The 18,167-nt window shown below is 39.5% G+C and overlaps 1 protein-coding gene across 1 annotated transcript in view; it reads right to left on the bottom strand.

The window, feature by feature from the left end:
* The window catches only part of GLP1R (glucagon like peptide 1 receptor), an 84,106-nt gene that overhangs the window by 48,293 nt on the left and 17,646 nt on the right, over window positions 1-18,167 (bottom strand). The window contains exons 2-3 of the mRNA XM_005145325.4: window positions 6,208-6,304; window positions 4,850-4,960 (exon numbers count right to left, since the gene is read on the bottom strand). Coding sequence (XP_005145382.2) covers window positions 4,850-4,960; window positions 6,208-6,304 — 208 coding nt within the window. The remainder of the gene's footprint in view (window positions 1-4,849; window positions 4,961-6,207; window positions 6,305-18,167) is intronic.

Genomic DNA, 18,167 nt, shown 5'->3' with positions numbered 1-18,167 from the left:
TCATAAAGCAAGCCTGAAGGGATACATGGTTTCAAGGGGTAAAATTTTGGTCTGATATGATTCTATTCAATTCTCACCAACACACTCCTAACCTTCAGAGTCCACCCTCACAGATAGCAAGCTGATGCTGAGTTTGGCAGGGATGCCAACACACCTACTAGGTGAGACAACAAAAAAAAGTCTCAGGCTCAGCATTTTTAGAGATCTGACGCACAACTGGGACAAAACAGATTGTCCCCAGGGTATTTTATAGGCTGCTTTAGCAAGCAGTACTTTCAAAAAGGGTAGAAGCCATCCCAAGGCAAGAGATGCTGTCAAACAAACCTTGCAACTGCATGCATTGCTTAGCACAAAACACCTGCAAGCCCATGCTCCATAGATTTGTCTTGTGAAAGACTGTTCTTGAGTCTCCGTATGCACACAAGTCTGAATAGACAAGCCAGCACTGAGAACACAAGTTTCATTCTCAAGTTTTTCAATTAACAGATTCTTATCTCCCTGCAGTTGCTCTTGCACCTGGAGATGAATGAGCAATCTGAAGAAAGCATTACTGCTGAACCTGTGCTCACAACGTGATTCAGACTGCCCCATTAAGGAAGCAAAAAAAAAAAAGTCACACCCCCATGAGCACCTCTGTGGCAGCAGAGACAAGAACTGACCAACTTCATGTGGTGTTGGACTAGTGACCCAGCATGTACTTGCTGTGCATTGAGAAAGTTCTCCATACCATTTTCAGCTTGTCCCTCCAATAGGCCACCTGTGAGCTAGATCTGCAGTTAGATTTGCAGGAGGGCAGGCTCAAGAGTAACAGCCACTAGAACAAGAGATGGTCACACAAAAGAATAAAAGCTATTAACGTATAAAGTTTGCAAAACCTGTAAGTGATCAAGAAATGTTCCAGCGTTACAAACTTCTCCTATGAAAATTATTTTCCCCTATTCTGGCTGACACCAATGGAAATTTGTAACACCTGACAATAACTAGTTACAAGACTCATCTTCAAAAAACTTGACAGGAACAGAGAATCACAAAACATCCAAAACTGGAGGGGAACTGGAGATTTCTTAGTGCAACACCCTGCTCAGAGTAGGGTAACTAGGGCAGGCTGCTCAGGCCCATGTCCAGTCAGGCTTAGATCATCTTTTTCAAAGATAGAAGCTCCAAAACCTCCCTGGGTCACCTGTTACGGGTGTTTGACTACCCTTGCAGTAGAATAACTCTGTTTAAAGGAAGTTTCCTGTATTTAAATTTGTGCCCATACGCATGAACAAGATTCTCTATGAGCCTTCTCCACCTTGTCTCATATGAGAAAGACTCCCACCCCTTAATAATCTTCATGGTCATTTTCTGGACTTGCTGCAGTAAGTCCATGTCTCTCATACTGGAGAGACCAGGACAGGCCAAAGCATTCTAGATACGTCTCACCTCCTAGAGTAGAGGGGAAGGAACACCCTCTTGAGCTGCCAGTGGGGCTTTTCCTACTACAGACCAGGAAGCTGTTGACATGTTTTTCTCTCAAGGGCACACCCTGGTGCCCACCAAGACCTCCAAGGCCTTTTCTGCAAAGCTGCTTTCCAGACAGTCAGTACTAGTGCATGTAACTATTCCTACCCAGGGGCAGGATGCTGCATTTCCTTCTGCAGAACTTCACAGGATACCTCTCAGCCCATTTCATCAGCATCTCAAGGTCCTTCTGAACAGCAGCACAATCATATGGTGTAGCAGCCACTCATCCCACTTCTGTATAGTCTACAAACTTGCTGAAAGGTGCAGTCAGTCCCATCATCCAGATAATTAATAAAGATGTTAAACAGTTTTGGCCCTACTACCAATCCCTGGGGACTGATTTCCAATCAGACTTTTTGCTGCCTACCACAACCCTATATGGCCAGCAGCTCAGCCAGTTTTCAGTTAATCTCATTGTTCATACGTCTAATCAACTCTTCATCAATTTACTACAAGGATGTTATGGGATACAGTGTCAAAAGCCTTACTAAAGTTGAGGGAAACATACTCACTGCTCTCCCCTTAGCTACCAAGCCAGTAATCTCATCAGGTTCATCAAGCATGACTTCATAAACTCACGCTGACTATACCAAATCACCTTCTTGTCCTTTATGTGTTTGGAAACAGCTTCCAGGTTTATTTGCTCCATCAATTTCCTGGGGACTGATGTGAGGCCAATCACCTATAGCTCCCCAGATTCTCCTCCTTGGACTTCTTGAAGATAGCAGTGACAATTTCTTTCTTCCAGTCCTCAGCAATCTCCCTCAATTTGTCATGACCTTTCAAATATAGTCAAGAGAGCCCACACAATAGCATCAAGCCAGCTCATTCAGCACTTGGTGGGATGTACTAACAAGTCCATGGGCTTGTGTATGTCCTGGTAGTGTTCCATAACCTGAAGCCTCTATCACCATGGTTAATCCTTCCTTGCTCCAGACTTTTACCACTGATCTTGGGGACCTGGGATTGCTGAAGACAAGTTTTACCAGTAAAGACCATGATGAATGCAGTGAGTACCTTAATCATTTCCCCATCCTTTGTCACAAGATCCTCCTCTCCCATTCAGCAGTGGATCCAAATTTTCTCTCACATCTGTTAAGAAGCCCTTTTTGTTTCCCTTTGACATCATTTGTCAGATTCTGGATGGGCTTTCACTTTCCTAATCCTGCCCTTAAATGATCAGTGTCTGTATGCCTCCTGGGTCACCTGTCCCTCCTTCCAGCTCTGCTACACTTTTTATGGAAATTGCCAGATCAGAAACAGTGCTCTCCATGCTTGCTCCATTTCAGTACTCCATCATAATCAGTATTCAGTTTCAAGTATTTCAATTTATTCCCTAAGGGTAATAAATTTCCCTTTAGGGGTTATGGCATGAAGTCCCCCAGCAAACTTTTGACACACTTGAAAACCTGACTCCTAACCAAGGGAAGAACAATCATGCTTAAGCTTGGCTGAAGCACTTCATACTTAATGATGACCTTCACTGAATAGGTTTTGGAGTTACTTCACAAACTAGGTCTCATAATTTCATTTTTTTTTAAATTTTTATCATTTTCATCAGATGAGGAGGCAGAAGCCCTGCAGAGTTAGAATCTATTTCAAGTTCCAAGTAGGGGGCTAAGCAAGAACAAGTAACAAACACTCTTTAGTGATTACTATGAATCACAGGGTGTCCAATTTCCTACTGTTTGAGGTTTTCCATCACAAAGATGGTACCTCTTCTTCTTGGTGGGCCATTAGCATTCACTTTCAATATGACTCCACGAGGCATCACAAAATATGGTAATTCAGGGTCCTAAATTGTGTACCTGGCACAGATACAAACTTCTTGTTTTACATTAGACAATGAAAGGCCTCCTTGTTCTATCCTAATTCATCAATGATAAAACAGACTGAGGTATATACACAAAGGTAACATGCCCAGAGGTTTAATGGCTTTTTGCAGTCCTCCCTAAGAAGGGATTATACAAAATGCTGCTATTCTTTCCACTGAAACAAACACTGCTTTCAGGATAATTAAGTTTTTTAAAAACTCATTTCCAAGAGTATGAAAGATATTGCACATTCCAATAATATATTAATCTGCAGTATTGTGCTAAACCTTGGCTTTCTCCAGCAGTGATGTTTCAAGAGCAGTTGGAAGTCAAACAACTGTGTCCAGGATCTTAAAGACTGCCACATAAACGGATTTAGAGGAAAAAAGCTTAATCCTGTGAAGAGCTTTAGATATGTGGGAAGATTAGCATTACTGGAAAAAATTCTGCAGCATCCAATAATTTTACGTCAATTATGAAGCAAATACTAATTCCATACATGCCTAAAAACTTGTTTACCCATTCCAAAAATGTAACTTTATTAATGATCTGAAGAGGATTACCAAACAGCACCTTAGCTTCAGACATTATCAAATTGGAAGCTACTTCCAAGACAGCTGAGATAATGAAAAAGATGTGCAGATGTTAGAAATATGGAAACAGCAACATAATATTCACCTGAACATTTCATTCCTTTTCTTTCTTATTCCTGAAATCTCTTTCAACACCAGCAATATCTACTTCACACTTAAACCATCTTTACATCCAGCAGTTAGGTTTATATATCCACATTAAACAGCATCCCTTGTCCCTTAACAGGGGCCAAAGCCAATTTGCCACACCAAGTTAGCTAGTTGATAAATTGTTTCCTTTAGACTTCAAAGCATAGAAAGATCTTCACAAACAATAGGCTGTATAATTCACTGGTTTCAAAGACAGAACGCTAGACAAAGCAATCTAATAGACATTGCCTTTAAGTAGCATTGAGTGTACGTGTACATAAGGGCATAAAAATCTAAAGATAACATTCAGTCCTTCAGATAAAAAAAGGTCTTTGCAATTCCTGACAATGCCTTCATCTTGCAGCATTCTGAGTTTATCTCCAGAAGCTACACAAATCACTTTCACTTTAGACCTTTCAATCTTTAAAAGCTAGCCTACTGCCTAGCTTTGCTAACTTTTTTTAAACTTTTATGTCAGTTTTCAAACTACACCATTATTATTGTCATATAGTCTTCAACAAGAAACACAGTACTATTTTATTAAGTCACCACTATTAAAGCAACAAAACCAGATGAGAGCACAAAACCCCAAACTAAATGCAATCCTTAATAAAAGCCTCTTCTCTCATTTTTGTTTTCTCCTGCTAAATGGAAATAGTGCATCATACTGAGTCCCATTCCTACTTCTATGCTGCACACAATTGATTGCACTCATAGCCATTTAAGCCAATTTTATCTTTCCTAAGACTGTCAGAGGAAAACAGGATTGGTTTAAAGCTGTGCCTATAATTATGAAAAGGCTCTTACCTGCATTAGCCCAGGGGAGATACCAGGGGCAGCTGACATTCACATAGGTGCCAGGCAGGCCATCTGGCCAACAGGCATAGTTGTCAAATGTTCTGTTGCAGAACTTGCCTTCTGCAGAGAGATGGAAAGGAGGGTCATGCCACTGCCTTGTATAAATACTGTAAGGGAAAGACTGAAGAGCAGAAGATAAGAGGAAACATGGACACATTCATTTAAACTGTAACAGCATTTTGCACTTAGGCTGTGATGTTAATCGAGATTTATTTGTCCAAAAGAGTTTAATCTCACACAACAGGAAACTTGTAACATGGGGAAACTGAAGAACAGATTAGGGTCTTTGACTAAATCAAGGGACATGAAAGGTAAACCAATACTGATCCATTACCATCTTTTCTCTTTTACATGCCTATGTATCTTAGTTTAAATTAAAATCCTTTTTGCTACGAATACTGTAGATAATCATTCTCAAGAATAGTTTATAGCTATAGTTGAAAAATATAGCCTAATATATAGATCCATCAACAAAATACCCCAACACAACCATAACTTTGCATTACAGCTTAATCAACATGAGAATACTTCAACTTCAGATTTATTAAACTGTCATTCTTAGAGGGCAGCACTCAACTGCTCAACAGGATAATGGAGCAGAGGGAGATGAATGTTTCCCTGACACTGTTGTCATCAGCTACTGCTCTCACTCTGCCATAGTAATGTAGTTAAAGGGAGGAGAATTAATAGTTTTGAAATAATTCTTCACAGATACAACTTTAGAGCCACCTTATCTGTTCCAGGGTGTCACAAAAGCACTGAAGCATAGGAGAGGCCACACTGTGTCCAGTTATGAGTGTCATTGACAAGTCATCAGTGTCCTCTAAATACCATGGTGTTGGAACATCACAGCTGCTCTCACTCTATTACAGCAGCTCAACTGCTAAGACAAACTGCTTTCTCATTCACACAAAGGCACTTTTTTAAAAGGCATTTCAGCATTTTACAATGCTCAAGATAATTTACACCAACTGTAAGGTCCACAAACTGCTAGGTCACTGTGGACAGCACGGTCCCAGATTTCTTTACACCTGTGTGCTCTCTCCACACTGACCCCTGAAAAAGTTTCAGGGAAACAGCATTAGCATGCTGCTTAAACTGCCACCACTTGCCACTGAAATCTGCGCTATAAAATGCTTCCTCAGCAGTGGGAAAAAGTCCACAGAGGATAGGAAACAAGCAGAATAAAGAAGAAATGGACTGGAGAGTAAGCTAGAGAAGTATTTTCAATCTCATAATCATTCCCTTGCTACTGTTATCATGCGTTTTAAAAACTAATACATCCTATACCTACCAAGCAGGCTTACCTGCTACAATGGGGGGTGCCTCATACAAGTATTCCAGGCATTGAAGCTGATACTCTTTCCACTTCTGCATAACCCCAGAGAGGGACCCATCTGAACTCTGAAAGAGAAACCATGAGGCTCAGACATTGCAGGGATTTCAACTATGCGATTTTCATGCAGCCCGAGTAGGAGGGTGTGAAAATAGTTATCACAAGCCAAAAGAACACTGTTTATCATAAAGGGTAGAAGATGCTGCTATTCCTTTGCCTGATTGCAACCAAAAAAATCCCTATTTATACCATAAGGAACTGACACCTCCCCCAAACAACTATACCATATCCTTACTGAAACTCAAACTGAGCCAGCCTTGCTCTCTTGAACATGCCTCAGTTGTGTGATTTATTATCTCACAAAAAGACGGGGACAGCAGCAAGTCCTTTTAGGAGAGATTTTGTTTCCAAAAGCAGTATTTCTGCTAGCTCACAAATGAGACCAAGTTAATTCAGTGTATTCAGTGGATATTCTCCAAGTGTTCTTCCAGAATGTACATGAAAGCTTTTCCAGCTCAGCTTTTCTTTTCCAGACAGCAGCTTTCCTTCACATTGTGCATATTTTTCCTGAAACACAAAGAGCAGGGACCTCCTTTTTGCACAGTTTGACACGCTGCATGTTCCACTATCAGCTGCCCCAAGCACTGAATAGGAAGAGGAAAAGTATGTACACACTCTGAGCACAAAGGAAATTAGCTATTATCAAACTGCAAAGTTTACTGCTGATTGCTCAATCAACCTGAGCAGATGCCCCACCTGCCTCACAGAAGCCCAGTTAATTCAGTACATAAAAGAGACATCAGTCCTTCTCTCTCCTCTCTGCATCTATATAAATTGAATTACAAAAGTTAGGATCAGCAGGCAGCAAGTGATCAATAATGCAGGTAAGTCAGCATCCTTTTCCCAGAGAAAGGCCCAGCATGGATGTGTAAAACATACAATCAACAGCATGAACTTAATGGTACAACACATTAACACAAAGTTATTTTGTTTGTACCAGCTGTCAAACAGTTTATTAAAGGGGGTAAATAATCTTGTAAAGCTTGAGCTTTCCCATCACAGTTTCAACTGCTAACTTTTATTTTCCCATTTGTGCTTCTAAATATTTTTCAGACGGTTAGAAGGAAATCAGGGTATGGGATGATTATTTAAAAATTAAGAAGTCATTTTAAACCTACATTGTATTTCAGCAATGCCAAACTGAATGCTGTCCACTGCAATCAATGTGACTAAAATTTAGACACCAGTGCAATCACCTTGGTATAAAAAAACAGAAGTAGAACTGGCATTTTTGGACTGAGACCTCTCAAAGTCCTCTCTTATCCTTCCAATTAAAAAAAAAGCATTTGAAAAAAGCAAAACACCATATGGCATCATGCTTCTGCCTGGATTAAGCCACTACATTTAGTTACAAAGATGCTCTTGTACACATGATGAAACAACACTTAGTAGACATTTATGTTAAGTTTCAAGAATAACTATCTATATTTACATGCAACTTAACTATAGTTAGCACCTCATGGCCATAATTTTGGAAGAATTTAGCCATCTCTTCCTGAAGTCAAAACAAGCACAAGCCCATGGATCTCTGAAACACTGATCCTCATGTGCCTGATTTAAATCATCTTATCTGTGCCAACAAATGCTGCCATAGTCTGTCTGTGCTAAAGTCTCTAGTGTAAAATGAATGTGTCCTACTGAATTTTAACCCCATGTGCCTATGGAACCGCACAAAACCTAGACTGCACAAGCGTAGTGATCTATGCTCAACACACATGAAGAACAGAGAACATCACCACCTATATTAACTCTGCAGGTGTGTGTAGAGAAACACACAATCAGTAACTCTCAAAACTAAAATGCCGTCTTCAGATCCATGTAAGCTGATTAAGGATGGATGACCAGAACACAGAGAGAGAACAGCTTTCAAACCTAAGTTTCTCTCAGGCAGTCTTCAAAAAGTAACTTTCAGGTTATGCATTGACTCAAAAGTCATTATTTTAGAAGAGTGGTTATTGAAGTTATACAGGACTCTTACCACCCTTGCATCACCAGGTTAATACTTTAATAAGTTAATGACAAGAAACATTTTCAGGATTAACTCTTAAATTATGATTCAGAACAATTTCAGAAGTTACTAAGTATCATACATCTTCCAAAAGATTAACTATTAATCATGCATGCAGATGACCACATCAAATTAATCCAAGTTCAGCTTTTAAAATAATTACAAGACATATACTCATACAGAGTTTCATTTAAAAACAAGACTATCTTTTAAAGCATCTGAAAATATCCTAAACCTGCTTGTACTAAGAAAATTAGCTCTTTTTGAGTTAGCAAGTCTTACAGTATTTTCTTCCAAATCAAGTTTTCATCTGCTGCCTTTATGAATACAGGAATAACCAGCTCTAATTACAGCTTTGGAAAAAAAAAATAATCAAGCTTCTGTCCTTCCATTTAATCAAAAAGTAGAAACATTCTACTTATATTGGGTTTTCATAATTTGAGAAGACAACTGTAACCAGGAGATTAGCAAACTATAAGAGTAAAATAATTAGACATGCCCTCTTGTGGAGATGACCGATTTAGGAGACAGTTTTCTATTATCTATAGTCTGTTGCAATAAGACAACCAAATACAAATTCCAAGACTACATAATTTGTTCTCTCTCTGCAACAGTTTACTTTGGTTCAGCCAAATATAATGTTTTGTTATCAGACAAATTGACTTAAATTTGATTTTAATAAATCCTAATGTCCATTTCCCAAAAATTCTGGCCCACATGAACTAGAATCAAGTTATACAATGCCACAGATACACAATGTGAGTAGTTACTCAAATAAGAGATACTATAATTTCTTGTAAAGTGATTTAATCCTTTTTGCAACATCGAAGCACTAAAACACACATATACAAGGACAAGGTTCCTGGGTTAGTACCCAAAACTTGGAGCAATTTCCAAACGTTCAAATAGCTTTATTAAACTCAGGATTATATTTCTGTTGCTAAAAGCACCAGTCCTTGCATTTTATTTGCATCTTTTTTTATTTTTTCCCCAGTATAGTCAGCCATGGGAGAAAACCCAGCAGATTAGTGTGGTGAAAATACGTCACAAAAGGATATTGGAGAAGAATGGAAATTAATGGAAATGTGGCTGACTTGTTAAGGTGGAGGAGTCAGAGCGCAAGAATAGATGAAGGACATGAAGGAATCGAGTAATGATGCAGCCTAAAACAGATGCAGAAAAATCAGGACAAGCAAGAGCACAGAGACTGTGAGTCTTTCAATGTATGTATATAATTAAGTGTAATTCATCTCTAGTGATAAATTAGCTCATTCAACACTCTGAACACAGGATTCCTTAGAGTTCCTTAACACCTTTAAAGCAAAGCCACTTTCAGTAGCCATAATTTGTCTTCATAGAGTCCACTGTAAAAGGAAGCATTTTTACAACTTTTCAACATGTTTGAAACTAGTCCTATTGTAACAAAACCAGCATCCACACAGTTCCAAGGTGATTGTTGCTACAAAACCACTATTGTAATACAGTGAAATCTGAGCACACAGAGTATAAACCTGCAGCATGAAATGGCATCATACAGAGTAGAAGGGAGAATTCTTATAGCTTCAGGAGCAGAGAGCAACTCCTGAGGTTCTCTCCCCTTCTCCCATGACTATATGAAAGGTCTTACATGCAACAGAATGAGAAATTCTTCCTTACATTTGTATTTCTTAAATCTTTGTCTGCCACTTTTAAAATGGAACATGTCACAGCTTTTCCATGCCTTTAACTTTTGAGGATAATAAGCAAGACTTCAACCTTGCAGCTAAAGGCTCACAGATAACATTACAACTACTGAGACCTCCAAAACGTTAATCTTTGTCTTCAGAAACAAAAGTGAGGTAACCTGGCACTGAACCACACTTTGGTATGACCTTGGTGCTCTTCCCTTGGATAGTAAGGATTACATACCTACCTTGGGAGACTACAGTTCAGATTACATTTTATCACAGAAGCACACGTGAGTTACTTTTAAACTTTGTCACCTTTTACAAAGGTCTAATGTGATACATTATTTCAAGGCTACTATGCTCAGGATCAGCATGGCAACCAAGTCCCAAAATAGGTGAAAATTGCACATTACTAGCTTTATTCCAATTCTGACTGGCCATTCTTTCCTGTATAATACAAATCTTACAAAATAATCTTTTATGGCAGCATAAGCTATAGTTCTGCATCAATAAAAGCCAAAAGTGGATTTAAACTGGACACACAGCAGGTTTATTCAATTCATAGCACGGACATAAGCTTGAATTTATGAGACAGTTTTGTCCTCAGTTCACAGCCCAAATGGGGCAGAACACAACACTGCTACCCCAGTTGCTTTCACTTCACACAGCTTCTGGGAGCAGAAGTTTAAAACCAGAGGCTGTAGCACAGCACAACTCTGCACTGGGGCTAGCAGCTCACAGAGCAAACTTACTCCCCCCTTGCAATCTGTCATCAATTTTCTCCACTTCCAACTTGAAGTAAATATGAATGCATATGAATGGTAGGATGCTATTACTACCTCCCCAAGCCCATCAATCAAGATCCAATTTCTCAACACTTCCTGCAAATTTGTCAAAAAAAGTCCTGCAAACGCTGATGCTTCAACCACCAATTTGTAAGACAGTTGACTGCTGCAGGGTTTTAAAAAAAAAACAAACAAAAACAAAACAAAACAAACCACAAAAAAAAACCCAAAACACAACACCCCAACACTAAACCAAAACATGTAACACTGAACCTCGTATTAACAGAGTCCTTCAGCCCACTGTTCCCCTTATGACAGAGCAATCCTGTTGAGAATCAGTCCTTCAAGTACAACACTTCTCAAAACCCAAGAGATTCTGGAAGTGCATTAGTGGAAGTGGAGCAGACTTTATTGTTTTCATGCCCCCCCTTTGCTCCCCCAAAAGAGAACATTTAAGCTGGATTTCATAACTACTTAGTTCAAATTGCATAATAAGCTAATTTGAATTAATTATAGGCAACATCTCAGACAGCCTCATTACTCTCAAGTACTGAAGCTATGTCAAAGGAGAAGGTACAAACATTACAGCGCCATCTCTACTATAGATAGTACAAAAGTAGTACCATTAGACACCTGAGCAATATCTTTTCCAGAGATCATACTTTAGGACATCTGACATCACCCAGATTTTTGCATTTATTTCATTCTCTATTATGTTGCTCAGTATGAAGTTTAACTTAGTCCTCTAACATTATTTCCTTCAGAGAAAATTCTATTGCCAGCTTCTAGGAGCTTTTCCTGTAAATGCTTCTGTTCCTTAGTTACTAATGAACCAATGAGTTCAGTATTTCAAGGGTGCCAGAAAATGAAACCTTTTAGCATCCTCCCTGCTAGTGAAAAAGATCAAATGAGCTCCAACAAAAGGAGCTACTAGATTCAGGGAGAAATGCCCTGGCTACATCTGCCAGCCGAGTTCTCTCATTGGCTGCAGCAGCTTACCACTTACAACACCTTCACAAAACACAAAACATCCCCAGGACTTCAATAAAGGCTTTCACCAGCTGTCTATCCATGGATGTCCCTTTCTAGTCTGTCATGGTTTTAAGACTCCAAGTCTCATGACACCAAGTTTTTGAACTCATAGCTGCAGTAGGAAGCTCTCAGCAGGCACTTGCATCTGACCAATGCACACAAGAGACGCTCCTCCTCTGCTTGTCTCTTCAGAGATGCTCAGCTCAGATTGACAGCCCACCTTTACTCCCGAACAAGAACCCTGGGCTTTCAATAACCTCCAAAGACACACATTCCATTTTATCCTCTGCTTAATCAGCTCCAAAACATTATTTCAGAATGCTCTTTGGATAGGCTGAAAGAACAAACAAGACTCCTATGAAAGACAAGAATATGTACAAGAATACATACAAAAATATCTCTGTGGAATTTTTGGTTTGGGTTCTTGTTGTTCTTAAGTTTGTTTTAAACCAGAGGCTGAATCTTAACACTCCTTTCTTCTCAGCTGAAAATAACCACTGCACCACATGGTTCCTCATCCTGGCCTGCTTGCCATTTCTGCCTTTTTCTTCTCTTGCATACCTGCACAGCTTCAGAAGGAAGGGTTGGCTGTGCTCGATCCCATAGCAGCCTATAATAGCACAGGGCACTATCCCCTGTTCTTTCTTAAGGTCTGTCTTTGCTAGATTAAGGAAAAAAGGATGAGCATATACATGTCCTAAACGATACTTGGAAATGCAGATTCTCAAGTGCAGAATGCTTCTGATAAATCTCTCAAACAAGATATTTTGAATAAGAAAAACAAAACTGACTTGAAGCACATTCCTGCTTCTCTGTACTCATGTTGACCAGGGACAGGCTCTCAGTTCAGCTGACTTACCATTTCACAAATTATTCCAAACACATGAGCTGTCTAAACAGACAGGAGAATTCAGCCCTGAACACAAAGGTTTCCACCCCGGGGACCAAACACCCCAGGTCTATCCTGGGATAATTCATTTGTGTTTTGAAGCTGACCACTTTTCCCATCCCTGGAATTTTTTTATTTTGATAAGGTGCATTTCAATGACAGTATCTCTTGGCTCCAGTCATTTTCTAGATCAAAGCAAAGTATTTGGCATTCAGTGGCAAAGATCTCAAAGAGACCTTTTTTAACATCTAAATCAACTTGGAGAGGATGCAGTCTCACAAATCAAGGGAATAAACTACAGCCTAACATTTCAGCATGCTACAAAATTAAGCATAATCTCCTAGAGACATACATAAATAAAATCAAACTCCTGTAGATAGGATAGAATGAAAACATGGAACAAATCAGTGTTTGAGGGGTTATTCTATTGCTTCTGTCTTCAGTGAGAGAACAAGGCCCTACAGAACTTTTTCTGCCCCACTAGGAGCTTTCCCAGCCTGGAAAAAAGTTTCCTCTTTAGTCACTGTAGAACCCATAAACCCATATGCTTACAGTTGAAGTAGGCTTACATTTAGATTGACAGCCTTGTTACCAGAAAACATTATTTTCAGTGTCTTCCATCTGTTCTGGTAAGTGTTGCTGTCAAGGATGCATCACATGAGACAGTCAAACATGACAGAAGAAACTACTGAACAACTATGCAGAGAGACAGAAGAAAAAAGGCAAAATTCAAAAGCAACTGTAACTCCCAAATTCTCGGAGAGCACAACACAATCCCACAACTTCAATGGGAGACAGTGTGCTAACACTCACGAAAATTAAATTATCATAGGATCCTGTACACAGAGATTCTACCACACATTGCAAATATAGACACATGCTTTGCAAAGTGCTCTTTAGAAGAGATCATTTATTGATGCAACTATACAGCACAGCAAGCCAAAGAGCAGAATAAAGACTTTGAATTGCATTTTTAGATAGATACAGAAGGTGTAACACTTGAAACATTACAGAAAGAACAAAGGCAAAGCTGAGTAGTGTTGTGAAAGAGAAAGCTACAAAGCTGAAGATTAGAGCATTTCAGATCTACCCACAACAGATTCAGAAACGCAATGCAGCTTATGCTACTGGAAGAGGAACACAGCTTTTCATTACAAATGTTTCAGTAACAGAATCATAGAACAGTTTGGGTTGGAAAGGAGCTTAAATGTCATCTAGTAACCTCTGCCACAGGCAGGGGAATCTTTTACTATATGAAGATGCTCAAAGCCCTTCCAGCAAAACAACTGCACCATTTGGCTTAGTGACACCTTGCCAAGACTACACTCAATCCCACTGCCTATGTCATTAATAAAAATATTTAACAGTACTGGTCCCAACATAGACCACTGAGAGTCACCACAGTCATGTACCATCACAACACAGTGCAGACAGTGAGGGGCTGAAAAAGTAAAGATTTAGGGTACAATTCAGATATCTGTTCACAGGCACCTACTGTTTCTCTCAACATGCGCAAGTGCCTTGATTTGTCTCCTGGCACAACTGCAGAGAGGTGTAGGTTTCCCCTGCACCTTCCATTGTATCTGTCAGTCCCATACAGGGTCTTGAGTGCTGTAGGAAGTTTCAAGCAGCATTAGATGCCTACATTTGGGCAACTGACTCATCCTGAAGGTCTCTGACCTGCTAAAACAAAACAAAGCAACAGACATCTGTCAAAGCTGGACTTCTGACTCCTCTTGTTAAAATGCAATTACTTAAGCTGGTTCTTTATGACATACCAAACCATATGCATTTGAAACGATCTGCTTTAAGCTTGTAACTGACTGGTTTCTCTGCAACAGCCAGTAATGGTCCAGTCTCAGAGCTGTCTGCACAGGGAAAGAGTCTGCAGTCCTCAGACCCATGGAACTGCAACATTTGAGTTTCTAAGCACAGGAAAATACTCCCAAACAAAAAAGTTTGGGAACTGAGCAAACATCACTTTGTTGTGAATAACCTGTATTTTCACTAGGCAAGAAAAACTCCAAATCTTTTCACCTTTCAAAGTGTCCCATGGGAGTTAAGCTCCTCACAACTTTTCAAGTGACAATTTAACAGTCACTTTTCTTCAAGAGTGATAGTGCTGGATCAGAAGGCAAGTTGTGGAGAACCAGCTATTCTCCCCCAAGACCATGAGTTCTATAGTCACATAAACCTGGTGATCAGTTTGTCATTGCATCACTACAATCCCTACAATAAGCTCAATAACAAGAAAAAAAACAAACAATTAAACCACACACATTAAGCTTCAGAAACCTTTCTTGTACTGAACGCATTTCCAAGAATTCTAAAGAATTTACCCTTCTTTTATTTTTAAACTTATTTCTCCAGTTAAAAATTAAAAAAAAAATTAAAAAAAAAGGAAAAAGACTTGATAGAAAAAAAGACCACGACACAGCTATTTAAAAACCACCACAAGAAAAACCCAAAAACTCCACTATATAATTTCATGGGTTCTGCATCTAGTGTTGTTTTCAAATTGCTAGAGAAGAATGCAATCAAATCAGTATAGCTTTTACAGTTCTGGTTGAGGGCAGTTTATTTAGGTTTTAACGTGTGCAAATTAATTCCCTAAGCAGCTTACTGTCACAGTGGCTCAAGGTCCACTGTCCCACTACCTTCCACATCACTCTTTCCCTGCAAAGGAAATATGTAGCACCTTTGCAAATAGCTGTTGATGGAAACACTGGCTATGACACATTTTAGAACACAGCATACAAGAGAAATTCCACCAGTGAAGCTCATCCTCCAAATGTTACCAGCTTTCCTTCCAAATACTAATTGAAAGACAAAGCAGATGTATACCTTTACATAAAACAATGACAGGAGAGAACCTCCACAATAGTATCCTTGCAGTATTCTATCATATATAGTAGAGTTCACATTTACACGGTTGGATGCAGTGTGGTGTTTTACAGCCTGTATATAACCTTATACTTCAGCATTCAACCCACACAGCTACCACATGTCATATTCCAAGGGCTCAATTTGTCAAAAACAGGATAGGAGCAATGTTGCAGAAAAGCTAAAGTCTTAACTCAGCCCAATATGGAAAAAACATTAAAATGAAAAAAAAAAAAAAAGAGAGGAACTACCCAAAATGAAATAAAACCAAAAAAGAGGAATAAGGCAAATAAAAAAGGTGCACTGAGATGCTACCCAGGGACTGCATTCTGATCATGTGAAACACAGAAATAACACAAACACAAGTTGACAAACGAGGACCAAATCAACATCCCCAAACTTAAACTCATATGGGATGATCATGCTATTTTATCCAAATTTTCAGGGCAAGATCTTGCAGTCTCGACACCAAAATCAATAGGGGGCAGAAGATAAAAGCCTGGTACCACACTACTGTGCAGCATCCTCAGAGCTGTGTTCCCTGGCAGAGGGAGCCAGATGACCTGTATTCTTGCCTTCATCCCACTTCCCATTTTCCTTCTACCTTCTTTTAAAACAGAACTTGGAGTTTAGCTCCCCTGTACAGTCTGCATTTATTTTTTTTCCCTGTATAGCTATGCTCCTGAAAGCCTCTAAGCAGAGAAACAATTTAAAGTATCATCATAACTTGACAACAGCCCTCTGTATTTTTGAGGTCTTGTATCTACGGCTATATATATTTCTCCAGAAGTGATGTTACAAGCAAGAATCAATGGCAGATATGAGTGTGCTACAACATTTGCTTTCATTCTTTCACAGTTTTACATTTGCTTTCATTTGCAGAGGCCAATTCAATTTCCTTGAATGCAAAAATAAAAAGCTTCAACTTGAAACCTAAATTTTCTGTTTTCTCATTCTTTGAGGACAGTAATCACCATCTTCTACACTATTTAAAATTACAATCTGACAGAATTCATCTAGTTGCAGGACACATCAATGAAAGCCATAAAATCCAGACACTTTTATTAATACACTAGCTGACATTACCTTTTGCTTTAATACAGGACTGATGCTTTTAGAGATTTCTATAGGAGTAAGCAGGCTGAAGGCTTTGAAATCAATGAATTCCAAACAATTCTTAGATATTCACAGTATTTCATCATAACAAAGCTATGTTGCCATTTTTGACTCAAATGATTTGGAACATCAGTAACTCTCCCCTCCTCCCCCTTTACATGAGTAAAACTACCTGTCAAATTTATCCAGAATAGACTTCTTCCCAGTTTTCCTGCAGTCCCTCTCAGCCAGGGAAGCAGACTACAGAAACAGAGACAAGTTGAAACAGATCTTCCTCACTCTAGGACTGCCAAGCAACTTATGAACCACACTGTTCCTACAGGAATCAGATCAGGTGTTTTCTCAAATCTGAGTTAGTCTGTCATACTGCCTGTTGCAGAAAGACCATATGGTTTCCTCATTTCAGAAGCACAGCAGAGTGAAAAATATTATGAGAGATGCCAAGTGCTACAGCAACCGAATGGGTGACCAAGATGCAAACAGACTCAGAGTTGCGTCTTCTTGTTTTCCAAGGACATGACAACAATATGGTACTAACTTCAGAGAACCAATGACAGCTATATGTGTACATGACACATAAGGTAACAAAACTAAAAACCCTTCTGTATGCTTAATCCTGATATGTTGCTTTAGTACACTCTTTCCCTGAGCTCAGATGCTTTTGTAGTTTAAGAATATTTTTTTAAAAAGCAAACAATCCTCAGACATTTCTTTCAGTAGTCAAAGTCAAGCCAGTTTATCAGGCATTCTACACAGTTTGACTCTCAAACAAACCAGCACTTTTCCCAATGCCCTCTGCAAGTATTTTGATTAGGAAAGAAATGAGCAGTCAGCCTGCAGCCCATTTCAGTACCATGTTCTCCCTATTCCTCTACACTCTTACCTCCATTGCAATAACTTTGCATACATAATACTCAGATACTTAGTCCCTCTTCCTCCCAGGGATCCTGGCACTGACTGCACAAGCTGAATCAGTAGCAAAGGGTCTGTGCATTAGTTCAGCAAGGCAATCCCACATGCTACCACGCTTCTGCCTCCCACCAGTAGCACAAGAGAGGAACTCCAGTGCAAGAGGTACCTCTAGCTTTTCAGTTTTTCCCTATCCCATCTTCAGGCCACTTCTAGCAAGCTCTATTCTTCACGGAGTCTCACAACATCATTGTTACAACATGCAGGAAATCAGTGGATTTCCTTCCACCATAAGATTTACCCCAGAGGCAAGGCTGAATCTTATTTCTTGACTTCAGGCAGATATCACAGTCTTCAGCCCTGCAGGTCTGCTGTAGCAACAGCCAGTTTCAAAGACAGTCAGAACTCCCCATGGAAATCAGCCTGTCTCCCCTTGAGTCCTTTCTTTTCTATACTCTCATACAGGTACATGGAGCTAAAGAGGTTTGTGGGTTAAGCCCCAGAAGAGAACTGTAATTTTATTAAAGTTGAGTGTACTTAGATTTCTTCCTACCCTTCTTTGGAGAGACCTTCAAAGAAAGG

Source organism: Melopsittacus undulatus, chromosome 3 (genome assembly GCF_012275295.1).
Source record: "Melopsittacus undulatus isolate bMelUnd1 chromosome 3, bMelUnd1.mat.Z, whole genome shotgun sequence".
Lineage (NCBI taxonomy): Eukaryota > Metazoa > Chordata > Aves > Psittaciformes > Psittaculidae > Melopsittacus > Melopsittacus undulatus.
The sequence above is the reverse complement of the archived record's forward strand: the minus strand, read 5'-3'. Positions and strand labels throughout refer to the sequence as shown.